The sequence below is a fragment of the Scylla paramamosain genome, chromosome 14 (assembly GCF_035594125.1).
Source record: "Scylla paramamosain isolate STU-SP2022 chromosome 14, ASM3559412v1, whole genome shotgun sequence".
In the NCBI taxonomy this organism is placed as follows: Eukaryota; Metazoa; Arthropoda; class Malacostraca; order Decapoda; family Portunidae; genus Scylla; species Scylla paramamosain.
The window spans coordinates 12,612,423-12,628,018 of record NC_087164.1 but is presented as its reverse complement, the minus strand read 5'-3'; the positions used below and the strand labels follow the sequence as shown (position 1 = coordinate 12,628,018).

At 44.0% G+C, this 15,596-nt stretch overlaps 1 protein-coding gene across 2 annotated transcripts in view; it reads left to right on the top strand.

Annotated features, from left to right (window-relative positions):
* The first annotated feature begins 958 nt into the window (after positions 1-958).
* Positions 959-15,596, top strand: part of LOC135106873 (protein dissatisfaction-like) — a 62,319-nt gene continuing 47,681 nt past the window's right edge. For both annotated transcript variants that reach the window (XM_064016243.1, XM_064016242.1), the window contains exons 1-3: positions 959-2,942; positions 7,184-7,264; positions 8,719-8,880. In XM_064016243.1, coding sequence (XP_063872313.1) covers positions 2,924-2,942; positions 7,184-7,264; positions 8,719-8,880 — 262 coding nt within the window. In that variant the 5' untranslated portion in view covers positions 959-2,923. The remainder of the gene's footprint in view (positions 2,943-7,183; positions 7,265-8,718; positions 8,881-15,596) is intronic.

Sequence of the window (15,596 nt, the reverse complement as noted above, 5' to 3'; positions counted from 1 at the left end):
GTGTGTGTGTGTGTGTGTGTGTGTGTGTGTGTGTGTGTGTGTGTGTGTGTGTGTGCGTGTGTGTGTAGATGAGAGTAAATATGTTTTGCTTTCATATTCCTCTGGACTTATCTTGGGAGTTAAATGCAAATTTCCACGGTCCATTAATTTTTATTACCTTGAATGTACCTTTCTTTTCAATTAGCAGAGATATTCTCTCTCTCTCTCTCTCTCTCTCTCTCTCTCTCTCTCTCTCTCTCTCTCTCTCTCTCTCTCTCTCTCTCTCTCTCTCTCTCTCTCTCTCTCTTTGTGCGGCTCCTTCTGTTGATGATGATGATGATGGTATGATGGTGATGATGGTGATGATGGCAGTTGTTGTTGTTGTTGTTGTTGTTGTTGTTCTTCTTCTTCTTCTTCTATTGCTTCTTCTTCTATTGCTTCTTCTTCTTCTTCCTTCTTCTTCTTCTTCTTCTTCTTCTTCTTCTTCTTCTTCTTCTTCTTCTGTTGTTTCTTCTTCTTCTTCTTCTTCTTCTTCTTCTTCTTCTTCTTCTTCTTCTTCTTCTTCTCCTTCTGTTGTTTCTTCTTCTTCTTCTTCTTCTTCTTCTTCTTCTTCTTCTTCTTCTATTTCTTCTACTTCTTTTATCTCTTCTTTTTCTCCTATTTCTTCTTCTTTTCTTCTATTTCTTCTTCTTTTTCGTCTTCTATTTCTTCTTCTATTTCTTCTTCTTCTTCTTCTTCTTCTTCTTCTTCTTCTTCTTCTTCTTATTATTATTATTATTATTATTATTATTATCATTATTATCATTATTATTATCATTATTATTATCATTACTATTATCATTATTATCATTGTTATTATTATTAGCATTATTCTCCTCTTCCTTCTCCTCCTCCTCCTCCTCCTCCTCCTCCTCCTCCTCCTCCTCCTCCTCCTCCTCCTCCTCCTTTAATGCTATTTCTCTCACTGCATATAGGATAATATAGCCCAGTGCTGTTTGTTCCTCTGTTGTGTTCATTTGTGTTTCTCTTCTTCCTCCTCCTCCTCCTCCTCTTCCTCCTACTCCTCCTCCTCTTACTCCTCTTCCTCCAGCAGCAGCATCAGATCCACCACCACCACCACCACCACTATACCTCCCCGTAGCTTGCAGACTCCGGCCGCGCGCGATAAAAGAGCTTAACCCTCGCCTCATCGATTACTGATTAATACTGATCCGGGTGTAGCTTCGGCTCATCCCCAAGACTACGCTGCCTCAGTCTGACCTCCTTCCGCGGGCGTGTTTTTCCCCTTCCTCCCCTCCTTTCCAGAGCGCGAGGTCCCGAGAGGCAAGAAACAGCGGCTCAGTAATAAGTAATTGATTATATGAAGCTGAGTGGCTCAAGACGGGTTCTCTCTTTTTTGGTATTGCGAGGTGAAAGCAAGTGTGTTCAAAGGCGGCGGCAAATCACCGGGTTTTAAAGACATGCAGGCGGCGGTAGTGGTGGTGGTAGTGGTAGTGGTGGTGTTAGTGATCCTTTGTGTCAGCCTCGTCGTGTTTCGTCAGCCCCAACCGTCGCTTCAGTCGCCGAGTGCAAAGTTTCCTAATCGCCGTAAAAATCTGGCTTGACGTGTTGTTTGCGAGCGGCGTTTCGGAGCGGCGTGATCGGGGCGCTCGGCTGTGGAAAATGTTCGGCCACACCGCCAACCGCCGCGCCGAGCACCTGTGGAGGTTCCCATAGTTGAGGCCGACACCAGCGCCCTGCGACCCTTTCCCAGTCCACAGCGATCACGTTTCCCTGTGTTTCGTATTTTGGAGTTTGTTCTCCTGCACCGCAACAGCTGGCCGCAGGAAATTCCTCCTGAAGGCGCCCATTAGTCCGCCCCACATGACACGTAGTCTTCATATTAGGCGTCGCCATTTTGTGCCAGGGAGGCGGCAGGCCCACGAGCGGCTGTGGGAGTTCCTCAGAGTGGAGGGCGAGTGATGCCGCGGCAGAATCTCTTTACAACGCGGCACTGGAAGCCGAGGAAGGAATGACAAAATGGCAAGTATATAAGGGAGCAAAGTTTCACATCCGAGCTTATTCACACTCGGGCCCCATGGTGGACGCGCCGGCTGGCAGGAGGCAGCGCGCCGCACCCCGCCCCGCCCCGCCCCACCCCGCCCCGCCCCGCCTCGCCGCCGCGAACATTGACCCTTAAAATTATGTCCACGAACTGAGCAGAAAAAAGCCCTCGAAGATCCGGTACATTCTGTGGCGAGTGGCTGCAGCGGTCAGGTGCGTGGGTAACCCAGTGGAGAGCGGAGTGGTGCCAAAGACTTGGTCATGCGCGCGTCCTAGTGGCCGTCAGTGCCTTCCGCACCTTCCGCCGCGGGCCTCCCCCCGCCAACACTCTGGTGTATTTACCTGAAGAGCCTGCAACACCACCGGCCACTGTGAGCTACCGTGACGTCCCTGGACCCCGCCTCGGTGCCCCGACCCGCCTCGGCTTCCAGCAGCCGCTCCCCGGTCCTCCTGGCCCACCTCGGGCCGGAGCCAGCGTGTGCATCATCACCTGAGGCGGCCACGGCCCCCGTCAGGTGACACACATTCGACCCTGGCGCCTGACTTGTCCACGGTGCTGCCCCTGTCCCTTCCCTGGGCAGTGCCAGGCCCCGCCGCGGTGCAGCTCCCAGCCGTGTTTCTAGGGGATTCGCGCGGCCCGCCGCGGCCGCTAACGCCGCCGCCGCCGCCGCCGCATCTGCCGACGAGCGTGTCGCCGCCGCCCTCGCCGCCACACATACATCACCGCGAGGGCCTGGCCTCCACCACGGTCACTCTTCCGTCACCCTCGTCCACCAGCCCTCCGCTCAGCGCGGCGACAACATCCAGTACTGTCACCCGCCTGTGCCCAGCCCCCGCCCTCGGGGCCGCGGCGTCCCTCGGCGGCCCCACCTTCAGCTCGAGGGCCGCCGCCGCCTCGAGAATGGGCACTGGCAGGTCGGGTAAGTTTTGTAGTGTTTTCGTGTTTTCCGTGAACCTCTTGACGCTCCAAACAGAGGCTGGTCTCGGCGCCGTCGCTGAATGCGGGGCCTAAGGCACTGCACGGCCATGCAGAGGCTGCTACCACGCCTAAGAAGTGCGGCTCAGGTCATATTAACACTGGCTGCAGGGTGCCTCGCTGACCCGCGGCCGAGCACCGCTGAAGTGGATCGGGCTGGGCGGCGGACGGTCGGCGGACAGTCGGCGGACAGGATGGTGGCCGTGACTCGCTCGCGCCGCTTATTCACAGAGCACGGAGAAGCGTGGTGCATTTCAAGTGGCAAATTAAGATAAATGTCTTGACCGCCCTGCAGTACTGATAATAATAATAATAATAATAATAATAATAATAATAATAATAATAATAATAATAATAATAATGAATTAGTAAATACCTAAGTAAATGATAATGTGACAGTGATAGGCACGCCATGATCCCACGCCATCAAGTCACCTAGGCGCCGCTTCCTGTCCTCGGGCCACGGCTCCAGCCGATTCACGGCGGGCGGCTTCTTGGACTGACCACCAAGATACTCTTTTACATTTGAAGTATTTACAAACCACCCTTAATGCTGTAATTTCGTTCAGTCCCCCTAAGAGATGGCATGCTGCACAAAATGTTAAAAAGAATAAACAACATCGGACAGCTGCCTCAGACTATCACATCCTCTGCTCTTGGTCTTTGTGGAGGTCTTAATGTAAAGCAGTTCATTAGTCCATGTATTAATTTCTTCTCAATTCGTAGACATGAAATTCACTGGCCTTGGTGACATCACTTCTTGCGGCGACTGTACATGTTAACTTAGAGATGGCCGAGTGAGTGGCGGCTTTGACCCGTCAGAAGCTATCCAGTCCTTTGTAACTTTCTTCCCTCGTGCTCGTCACACCCACGCGTGTCTAAGGTTGGCCAGCAGTTCTCGCCACAGTGAATATCCAGCTTAATATGGGGCGATTTTTTGCTGCTGGAGAGACTAAACGCATCACTGGCCGCGCCGCCGCCACCTGCCGCGGGATGCTCTGAAAACTACCATTGTTGTTATTTGTATAGATTTTGTTGTTGCTATTGTTGTTGTAATTGCCGTGATTGATATTGTTGGTGCTGTTGTTAATCACATTTTTCTCTTCTTCCTCCTCCTTCTCCGTTTTCCTTATTCTCAGACATTTCAGCACCTCATCTCAACTGCCTTCACCAGACTATAGTGAAAAGTATCGGGTTTTGCAATAATACTCACGATTCTACTTGAACAAATTATTCTTAACCATCACCAGGAGAAAAAGAAACACCCATAAGAACCTGACTAATCATTTGTGTGGCCTTTGAAACTAGATGAGAACCCAAAGCGCTTACTAAGAATCTGGCCAATAGTCTTCAAGAAATCCAAGGGAATTCAAAGCAGTGTGACAAGAGAAGGTAGTGTATCTCCGCCGCTGGTTTACTAAAATAACCGGTCGCCTCTTCAAGGGCAAGGCGAGACAGGGGCACCGGAAAGGCACAGTGTTAGGGGGATATATAATTGAAAGGGCTCTGTTAGCGTAGTAATATGTGCATTGAGGGAAGGAGGGATGCTTGGCTGTGTTGCATGATGTTTGGGTGGGAAAGTAATGATGATGATGGTGATAGTAATGACAATAAGAAGGGCAGGAATAAAAGTAAGAATAAGAAGAGGTAGATATGTGAGATCTGTTTGTTTCTTCTTCTTCTTCTTCTTCTTCTTCTTCTTCCTCTTTTTCTTCTTCTTCTTCTTTTGTTGCTCCTCCTCCTCCTCCTCCTCCTTTATTATCCTATCTCTTTACGCAGTAGTAAGCTGGAGTACATAGTTCCTAAATAGGGATGCAAGGTCCTGAAGAAGGCCTGCTGCTGTTTGTCTACCCTCCTTCTCCTCCTCCTCCTCCTCCTCCTCCTCCTCCTCCTCCTCCTCCTCCTCCTCCTCGTCCTCCTCCTTGTCCTCCTTCTCCTCCTCCTTCTCATCATCATCATCTGTTACCTGTCACAAGAGGAACTTCATTTATCACAGGAGTCGTCGACATTTGAGCTACTTACCATTAAAGGACAGATCACCTCTAGTAGACTCCTGAAAAGTCCTCCTCTTCCTCCTCCGCCTCCTCCTCCTCCTCCTCCTCCTCCTCCTCCACGGACTATATCTCACGCTCCTCCGCTCTGCCTAATGAGATGAGAGAGGCTAATTTATCCCTTCCCCCCTCCTCCTCCTCCTCCTCCTCCTCCTCCTCCTCCTCCTCCTCTTCCTTCTCCTCCTCTCCATCCTTCTGCTACTCTTTTTTTTCCATGTTCTCCCTCTTTGTCTCCTTCCTCCTTTTTTTTTCTCTCTCTCTATCTACTTCTTCTTTTTTTTTTGTTCTTGTTATGCCATAATTTTTATTTTTTTATTTTTATGTTATTCTCTCTTTTTTTTCTTCCCATGACCCTGTTTCTTCCTTTTTCCTCTTTTCGCTTCTTCCTTTCATTCTATTTTTATGTTCTCGTAATTTATTCCTTCTTATCGTTTCTTGCAGTATTTTCTTCCTGAGATATCTTTCCTTTCTTCTTTTCTTCTTATTGCTTCCTTCATTCTTTCTTTTTTTTTACCTCCGATATCTTTTTTTTTCCTGTTCGTTCTTTTTTTTTTCATATCACTTCTTTTACCTCATATTTTTTTTCTTATACTATTGCTTTCTCCTTTTTTTTTCCTAATTCCTTCTTTTTTGTCTTTTTCTATATCAATGTTTCCTCTTTTTCTTCTTGTCGCCTCTTCCATTCCTCCTCCTTTTCCTTCTCTTATTCTTTCTTCCTCTTTTGTAATCGTTTTCTTTTTTCCCACTTTTTTGTTAACTCTCAAAGCCTTGTTTTCTCCTTCCTACTTATCATTTCCTCCCTTCTTTTTTCCCTCCCCCTCTTCATCTCGTTTCCCCCCTCCAATTGGCTTAGTGAAAAGTGTCAGAGGTCATTCAAATACCGCCACTAATACTCAAACGCTTCCTTCACTTCGTCACAGGAAGCAAAATTCTTGGAGACTGAATGTAGATAAGATCTTGATCTTTACTGATGAGAGCACGACTCGTATATTTAAGCAACCTTAGTGAAGTTTACTAAGCCAAAATAAGACTGAAGACGCTAAATCTATGACAACACAACTTTGGTCACTACTTAAGCAAACCCAGTCGATTTTACTAAGACAGCATAACTCTACAGACGCTGAAAGGTTTGAGTTACTCAGTTACTTTCTGTTAGTGGTATCATTCAGAATTAATAGACTTGCTGCAGACTATTTTTACTGAGACTAAGGGGAAGACACAGCTGCCATAGTGTAGATTAACAGTAAGTGTCTTTAGAAGGTGTCCTCAATTGGAGCTTCTAAAAGACTTGCATGTTTACATGTTTAAACGGCAGGTTACTCGTGGTCAGGCATCAGATGGATCTCTGTTATACTCGTATATAAGGTGTTCTGGTCAAGGGCAACAAAAACAGAGAAAAAAGATCCACAGAAGGTGCCAGACCCAAAAGTGAATAATACAAAAATATATATGAAAAAAGGTTCAAATCAATAGGCGAACAGGTAAAGGATTAATACATAGAATTTTTCATCTGTAAGGAGGTGCAAGTATCTACTGAACAAAGAGTTATTACTATAGTCACCGCAGGCTAAGCTGATCTAGATGACACACCTTATCTCCTCCTATTCCTCCTCCAACTCCTTCTTTTCTTGTCCTCATTTCCCTTCCCCTCCACTTGCTCTTTGTTCTTCTTATCCTCCTCATCCAAGTTGTTCTCTTCGTTCTCTGTTTCCTATTTGTCTTTCTCATTTTCCTCGTCATCCTGTTTTTTTTCTTCTTGCCTCCATTGATCCTTTTCTTTTGCTCTTTGTGTCTTCCTTTGCGCAAATCAGCCTCCTTATCTTATTTATTTTTCTTGTATTCCTTACCCTTTTCATCTTATTCGATTACTTCGTCTTCTATGTGTTCTTCGTCATTATCCTTCTCTTCTTCTTCAATTAGCAGGTTTTAGGTGTTCCTCATCCTTATCCGTCTCATTTCTCGTCGATTTTTTTTCATGTAAGGAGGGTTACTGGAAAGGGGCAACACAAATTTATAAAAAAAAAAGAGGGCCCACTGAGGTACGGTACCGGTCGCTATGGGAACTTGGTGCTACGTGTGTTTCTCGTTACGATCGCCCTAGTTTCCTCACTCTTGTCTCCTCTCCCTCCTCCAGGTGACAGACTCCTAGACATCCCCTGCAAAGTGTGCGGTGACAGATCGTCAGGGAAACACTACGGCATCTACTCTTGCGACGGTGGGTATCTCTCTCTCTCTCTCTCTCTCTCTCTCTCTCTCTCTCTCTCTCTCTCTCTCTCTCTCTCTCTCTCTCTCTCTCTCTCTCTCTCTCTCATTGTATTTTGTTTTGTTTTTGCATTCATTTGTGTGTGTTTGTATGTGTTTGTTTGTGTGTGTGTGTGTGTGTGTGTGTGTGTGTGTGTGTGTGTGTGTGTGTGTGTGTGTGTGTGTGTGTGTGCGTGCGTGCGTGTGTGTGTGTGTGTGTGTGTGTGTGTGTGTGTGTGTGTGTGTGTGTGTGTGTGTGTGTGTGTGTTCGTTTGCTTGCTCTCTTCCTGTTTTACCTTTTGTATATTTATCAGTCTCTTGTTTATTTTTCCTCTTTGTGTATACATATATTTTTTTCCCTGGCGTTTCTTTTGTGCCTTCTCTTCCTTTTTCTATTACCAATCACCCTCTTTGTTCTGTGCGCTCTCTCTCTCTCTCTCTCTCTCTCTCTCTCTCTCTCTCTCTCTCTCTCTCTCTCTCTCTCTCTCTCTCTCTCTCTCTCTCTCTCTCTCAAACCGCGTTCTGTTCTTTTTCATTGCTCTCTTTTCTGTAACTTTCTCCCATGTCTGGCACACACACACACACACACACACACACACACACACACACACACACACACACACACACACACACACACACACCACTACCGTTAACACACATTAATATTCATCAGTCCTTTTCTTTTACATCATGACTGACTTATTGTGTTTCTGCTGTCACGTGATTGATTAAAGTAATACCAACACACCTTTCACTGAACATATAATATTCCTCTCGTTATCCTATTTTAAACTTCCATGATACCCTTTCTTTTAGCTTAAACATACGGGAAACTGTAAATTCACTGTCTCCTGCTGTATTTGCCCCTATTTATACCTTAAACTTTTCAAAATTAGAGGTTTCAAGACCTTCTTCATCATAATTTTGGAGAATCATTCTGACTACTCTTTGGGAACTGGTATCTTCAGTGTTTTCTCTTTTTTTTTTTTCAGTTTTCTTGTTGCCCTTGGCTGGAGGTCCTCTTATATGAAAAAAGCCAGCAGACCTACAAACACGTGGCCATCCTTGTACACAACCTACCTATGCCCACATTATGCTAAAGGACCCGTCGCATTCAGATTTAATGCCTTCTACCTCCCCTCCGACTTTTCAGGATCCTCAGACATTCTTCAAGCTATTAGATCTACACCTGGCAGTCTCTTTAGCTACATACACCCACTTATTTAAGAACCTGTAGCATTCAGGAGGGTTAATACATACCTTCTGCTTCTCCTCCCGCGTCTCAGGGTGCTTAGACATTCTTTAAACTACGAGTATTAGATCTACACCTGGCAGTCTCTTTAGTTATATATATCCACCTATTTAAGAACCTGTAGCATTCAAGACGGTTAATACATAGCTTCTTCTGCCTCTTCTCCCGCGTCTCAGGTTGCTCGGGGTTCTTCAAGAGGAGTATCCACCGTAACCGAGTCTACACCTGCAAGGCCACGGGGGATCTGAAGGGCAAGTGTCCCATTGACAAGACGCACCGTAACCAGTGTCGCGCCTGCCGCCTTAGCAAGTGTTTCGACGCCGCCATGAACAAGGATGGTAAGTATTCGTTCCTTTGTTCTTCACGTGATCCTTACTGGCACTGCGAGGGGGGGTGGGTGGTTCAGAATCTATATGTTGTTCTGTTCTTATGAATCTCGAATCCTTACTGGCGATGAAAAGAAGGATTATAAATGCATGGATGGCTCAAAATCTATATGGTATTATGTTCTTGTGACTCTTCCTGTTGAGAGTGATTTGAAAGTTCATAGAAAGACAGGAAGTGGAATATATTGGTGATGGATTGGTGGTTTCAGAGAGAGAGAGAGAGAGAGAGAGAGAGAGTAGTATATACACACATAATCAAATATACATTCGCCCATAAAATTATCCAGCTTCGTCGTGATCTTTCGGTGTATCTTACGTACCTGTGTTCTTTGTAAGCTTTCATTATGACATTGGATAATTTTTACTATTCTATGGCTGTTACTGGAAGTGCGTGCGTGTGTGTGTGTGTGTGTGTGTGTGTGTGTGTGTGTGTGTGTGTTGTGGAATCTCAAAATGACCTAACTTCTTTAAAATCTCCTATAATTTGTTTCTTGGGAGCGGGAAACGTACCACATCACCTTCTTTCTTTCTTTTTTTTTTTAACTGCTTTTGTGCAATTACCCTATATACGCAAATATATGTTTTACTCGTCCTCGATTGTCTGTCCCTGCATTCATAACGGAGAGCGTTGGTGAAGGTTCAGGTATCCTCAATACAGAATCTTTTTCTTTCTGTTTGGCGACAGCGAAGTTATCATGGAAGCACAGCACGGTTAGGTAACTATCTCTCCATCTTTCCATATACAGAGCGGCGGTGAAGTTGTTGTGCATACAGCTTTGAATAGTGTTTCACAGCCACGACTATTCAACTATTGCTGACTGCGGTGATGGTCAATGACGAGAGAGAGAGAGAGAGAGAGAGAGAGAGAGAGAGATAAGGGCATAAGATCGTAAGAAAAAGAGAGATTGCAAAAGGCCAGTTCACTTATACAGGACAACTTTTGAGCACTTAAAACTTAATATGAATTTATCCAACCTTCTCTTGAAACTACTAGTGTTTGTGCACTTACTACATTCAAGAGAGAGAGACAGAGAGAGAGAGAGAGAGAGAGAGAGAGAGAGAGAGAGAGAGAGAGAGAGAGAGAGAGAGAGAGAGATTACATTCTTCCCTCAATATAACAGTATATCACTGCGGTGTATTAAACATAAATTTCCCAACGTTGATGATACAGATCCAAAAAAGTCCTGATTTTTCCCCCCCTTTTTTTTCCCCTTCTTTTTTTTCCCCCTCATACGATGGACAACATGTTTTACCTTCGCCTCACGTATCCGCATTCGTGTCTGACTTCGATATTCCATCCGTATTTTGTTTTTTAATGGCAATCTGGTTAGCGAAATTTACGAGCCTCGAATTGTACCTCCGTTAAGTACGGTTAGTGATCGTGTGTGTGTGTGTGTGTGTGTGTGTGTGTGTGTGTGTGTGTGTGTGTGTGTTAGGGCAGTATTTCGAAAATGCTTTGGTTTCCTGTCACGACTATTTCCAAAGGCCACAGAGATGATAAGCCAGGTTCTCAAGAGTGTTTCTCCAGTTAATAGTGTAGAAAATTCGTTAATCTGTCGCTAAAAAGTAAAAACACTCTTAAAATCCCGAGTAACTTCAACTAGAGTATTTCAAAAGTAGTGGAGGTTCGGTGCAAAAGTGTTGTGTGTGGTATGTGTGTATGTGTGTGTGTGTATGTCAGTACGAGTATGTATGCGTGTGTTTTTTGTCTTTTTCAATCAAGCGAGCTATTATAATACGCTGGTATCCTCGAAATGCAATCCGTATCTGGTGTTCATTGAAATTATGTAACAGGATCAGAGTGGGGCAGGGGGCAGGGGGCGACAGCGGCGGGCGACTGACGGGGAAGAATCGTGGTACAATTTCATGAGAGTATATCATAAATTAAATATAGCCATTGGAACACCACTTGCTCTCCTGTATACCGGTGTGTGCTGCGGCCGACTCTCTCTCTCTCTCTCTCTCTCTCTCTCTCTCTTGCTAGATTCAACACCATTACTCGATATTTTTATTACTATCGGCATATTTAGCGACTTGTATATTATATTTAAGTTACTTGTATTTATAAAGGATTAAAATGATTGTCTTTAGCTACCTTTCTGATGCAACTCCCTCTGTGGTGCTCGCCTTGTGGCCACATGAGAGCGTCGTCTTAGGCCAATAAGGTGAAATTACACGTGGAATGTTGGTCGTTCTCGTCTTGTTACCTGTGTACGGTGCTCTGAGTGTTAGGAGAGGCCTTCTTGCCCGCCATTACCGTGTGATTACCGTGTTTGCTTCCTGCTGAGGCCACGAGGGAGACATCGGCGCCTCCCTTAGGTTCTGATCCCATGACGTGTTCGAATTAAATTTGATTTCCTCTTCTGCAAAATCCCTAGGGTTTGTAATGGAGACCAGTAACACGTTCAAGTTTCATAAAGTTTGGTTTAAAAAGATACACGAAGAAGCTGGTTTTTAAAATAATAGTAGATGGCTGGAATAGACTCCGTGATCAGATTGTTAGCGCTCAGTCAGTAAAAAAGAATGTTAAATTTTTTATTCTATTTTGAATTTTTATCCAGTTTCGAATCTTTTAGCTTAGTTCTTAAATTCTTGTACGAATGTTTGAGCTGAAAGAACACAAGGCAGATCCCGGACACAATAGAATAGAGCATATTCATTAAGCTACAAATGCGACAAACGAAACTTGTCAGAGTGGAAACCTCAGTAGTGTTATGCAACAATGTGGTAGAGCAAGAAAGTGTACATACAGGCATTTATATATGGGCAAAAGAATTAATCAGGCAACACTGGGAACATCATCATCTGGCTCCTGGCTGCGGGAGGGGAGGGAAGGGAGGACATGGGACGGGAATGATGAGGTCTGTCGATAAATGAATAGATATATAGAAAGATAGATAGGTGTATAGATAGATAGATTATTTATGCGCTACAGGTTTTAGAAAGCAAATCCATAATACAAAATTACGTTTCCATGTAATAGTTTATGTAACATTCAACAATAGTGCTGTTAATATTAATACACTAATGAATCTACAATTACCACTATTACAATTACTACAATTACAATTACTATTACTACTACTACTACTACTACTACTACTACTACTACTACTACCATTATTACTACTACTACTACTACAACTACTACTACTACTACTACTACTACTACTACTACTACTACCACTACTACTACTACTACTACTACTACTGCTACTACTACAGCTACTACAATTACTACTATTACTACCACCACCACCACCATTACCACTATTACAGTACTACATCCTCATACTGGAGCTGGGAGGGAAGGAGTAATTGTAATAGTAACAGTAATAGTAGTAGTAGTAGTAGTAGTAGTAGTAGTAGGTTTATTAACCACAGAATCACACAAGCTCATCAGAATTTCCGTTGAAAGTATAAAATAGTTCAAAATAATACTTAGAAAATATATATATAAAAAAAAAACAAGGAAAATATAGATAGGCGGTGAGAGAGGGCGGGAAGGACGAAAGGAGAGAGAGAGAGAGAGAGAGAGAAAGAGAGAGAGAGAGAGAGAGAGAGAGAGAGAGAGAGAGAGAGGAGGGGGTGGAGGCAAGCTTCTACACGATGTCGGTTGGTGCATACTGATATTGACGTCACGACCTCCGTTATCCGTTGCCTCATCACACACACATCTTGACATCCTCCAGCCTCCCGCTTTCTGGATCCCGTGATGAGTCTGGGAGATAAACCGTGTGTGTGTGTGTGTGTGTGTGTGTGTGTGTGTGTGTGTGTGTGTGTGTGTGTTACTCTCGACATCAACATTAGTTCTTATCTTTCTATTTGTCATCTGTTCTCTCTTATCTTCCAGCTTTCCTTTTGATTTTTTAAATTTTTTATTCATTTTTATTTTTTGGGGGGTAGGGGAGCGTGGGAGAAGGCAGGGAGGGACTGCATGTGTGTATGCGCGTCTCTCTCTCTCTCTCTCTCTCTCTCTCTCTCTCTCTCTCTCTCTCTCTCTCTCTCTCTCTCTCTCTCTCTCTCTCTCTCTCTCTTTCTCTCTCTCTCTCTCTCTCTCTCCTCACCACCATCATCATCATCATCATCATCATCATCATCATTATCATCATCATCACCACGACCGTAACCTTGCCTCATCTCCTTTTTCCTCCTCTCATATCTCCTCTCATCATCCACCTCTTCCTCTCCTCACCTTGCCACACATCCCTCATTATCACTTACACCTTCCCTCATTTTCACAGTCCCTCACGTTCATTTCAAGTGTCATTCGCATCCTCTTCTTCCCTTCCTCCTCCATCACCATGACCACCACAATAACAACAGAATCTTCGTTTTCTTCTTCCTTATCTTCCCCCTTTCCTTAGCTCTGTTCCTTTCCATGTTCTCTCCTTTATACCCTCGTGGAGAGCTTCATTTGTTAATAGCACCAGTCTTGGTCCTCGTGTCCTCTTTCCCCGTAGACTAAAACATTTCTCGTGGTCTTATCTCTCTTTTTAACAAGCTGTAGTGGAAGTTACTAGCGTTTCTTCCCTTAGTTTTTGCTTTATAGGACCGTGGACTCATTTCTCACTTTTTTTTAACAGGCTGTGGTGGAAGTTACTGGTGCTTTCAAGATTGCTTTCATGATTCTAGTGATAGTCAAACGAGGATTCTAGGCCACCTGCGTGAAAGTCATCCTTTGGAACATGAATATTCATCTCAGTGCCCTTTGAAAATAGCCCTGATGAGAGAGACAGAGAGAGAGAGAGAGAGAGAGAGAGAGAGGGAAGAGAGCAAAAGAATACAAGTTATAATTCTTTTCTTTTCCTCCAGCTGCCTTCCTACGCCGGCTCTTATTCTGAGAACGGGAGCCAGGCAGACGGGTGCGCTCGGCTTTGAACTGAAGAAACCCTTTGAGTGGTTATGAAAGGGATTTGCTAATATCTGATATTTTACCGCGGCTGATAAGGGGCAAAGAATGAAAGAAAATTAAAGAAAAAAAATGATACTCGCATTGACCTATTTGGTTGAGCTGAGAGAGAGTCTGTGTAGGTGGCGTGTGTCAGTCAGTCTGTTAGTGAGTCTGTGTGTGTATGTGTGTCTGTCTATGTATTCATTCCAGTGATTAATTGAGTCATTGACTGATGTACAGCGAGGCAACAATAGGGTCATATAGCGCCGTATGTTAAAAAAAAAAAGGAAAGTAAAAAGGAAACAAAAAAATATTTTATAAGCTAAACTATTAATAGGTTGAGATACTAAAGATATGTACAAAGTGACAGTGTTAGAAATATAATTACATTTAAAATCAGACAAAACAAGAGAGAGAGAGAGAGAGGAGAGAGAGAGAGAGAAGAGAGAGAGAGAGAGAGAGAGAGAGAGAGAGAGAGAGAGAGAGAGTCAGGGTAAAGTAAACAGTAATTATAGTGTTCTCATCAACATGCATCCCTCTTAATGAAGAAGGAGGGGAATGTGTAGCAGTCAAACATAGCGGCTCTCTCTCTCTCTCTCTCTCTCTCATCTCTCTCTCTCTCTCTCTCTCTCTCTCTCTCTCTCACGCGTCACCACCTGCGCCAATAGTGATCACACAGACTAAAATATCAACAAATGGAAAAAAAAAAGTGAGTGAAATGTAACGAACGGCTTCTCATTGTCACTTTGTCAGCAGATTACGCACGAATGAACGTACGTACACGTAAATAAACAAAACAAATACATAAATGAATAAATAAATGGTAAGATAATAAGGTAGGAATAAAAATGAAAAGAAAAAAAAAACAACGACAACTTTTACTGGAACAGACTCAGTCATCAGGTTGTTAAGGCGAGTCAATAATGAGGTTTGAAAATATTAAGTGAATTTATGGATATGAATGATATGGGAGGAAAATTTAGGTGGGTATATTTTATGAAGGGAACTGCCACGTGTAGTTGTGATGGCTTCTTGCAGCTTCCCTTATTTTTTTCTTTTATGACCCTGTGTCCTAGAGAGAGAGAGAGAGAGGGAGAGAGGGGAAATGGATAGTGGATGTAATTATGGATGAAGAAAATATAAAGGGAAGAAATGAAGTAAGAAAAATGAGTAAAGGGAAGATGGAAGGGAAACAAGGGAAGGAAGGTGGGTGGGAGGATGCAAAGTGAGTAGGATGATAATTAAGTTTCCTCTCCTTCTTTCCCTTCCCAACACCTCCCTTCCCTTTATCTCCCCTCTCCTTCTCCCCTCGCTCCTCCCCTCCCTCTCCCCTCGTGCCACCCAGTCCGTGAAAACGCTGCCACATGTTTCTACTCAACCGTGACCGAAAGAGTCCCGACCTCTGCACGTGGCGCCGACCTCCTCCTCCTCCTCCTCCTCCTCCTCCTCCTCCTCCTCCTCCTCCTCCTCCCCCTCTTCGATAATCTCTTAGCTTTATATTTAGTCTTATCTATTTATCTATTGTGTTAGTCCTTCCAAGTGTAAGAAATGTGAAATAGAGAAACAGTTGCTTGTTCTATGTGTTTCTCTCAGGAGGTTATTTAATGAAGGAGATTCCAAAAAGTTGTCAAATTTCGTTCCCGAAGTGTCTTGATGCTTCTCTTTTGAAATAGATGCAAACACGTGTTGATTCTGAGAGTCTAATGTATTCAGGCTCTTAATGCTTCAGTAATTCATGTCTGCGTTGATGTTGTTCTTGTATTTTACATTAATT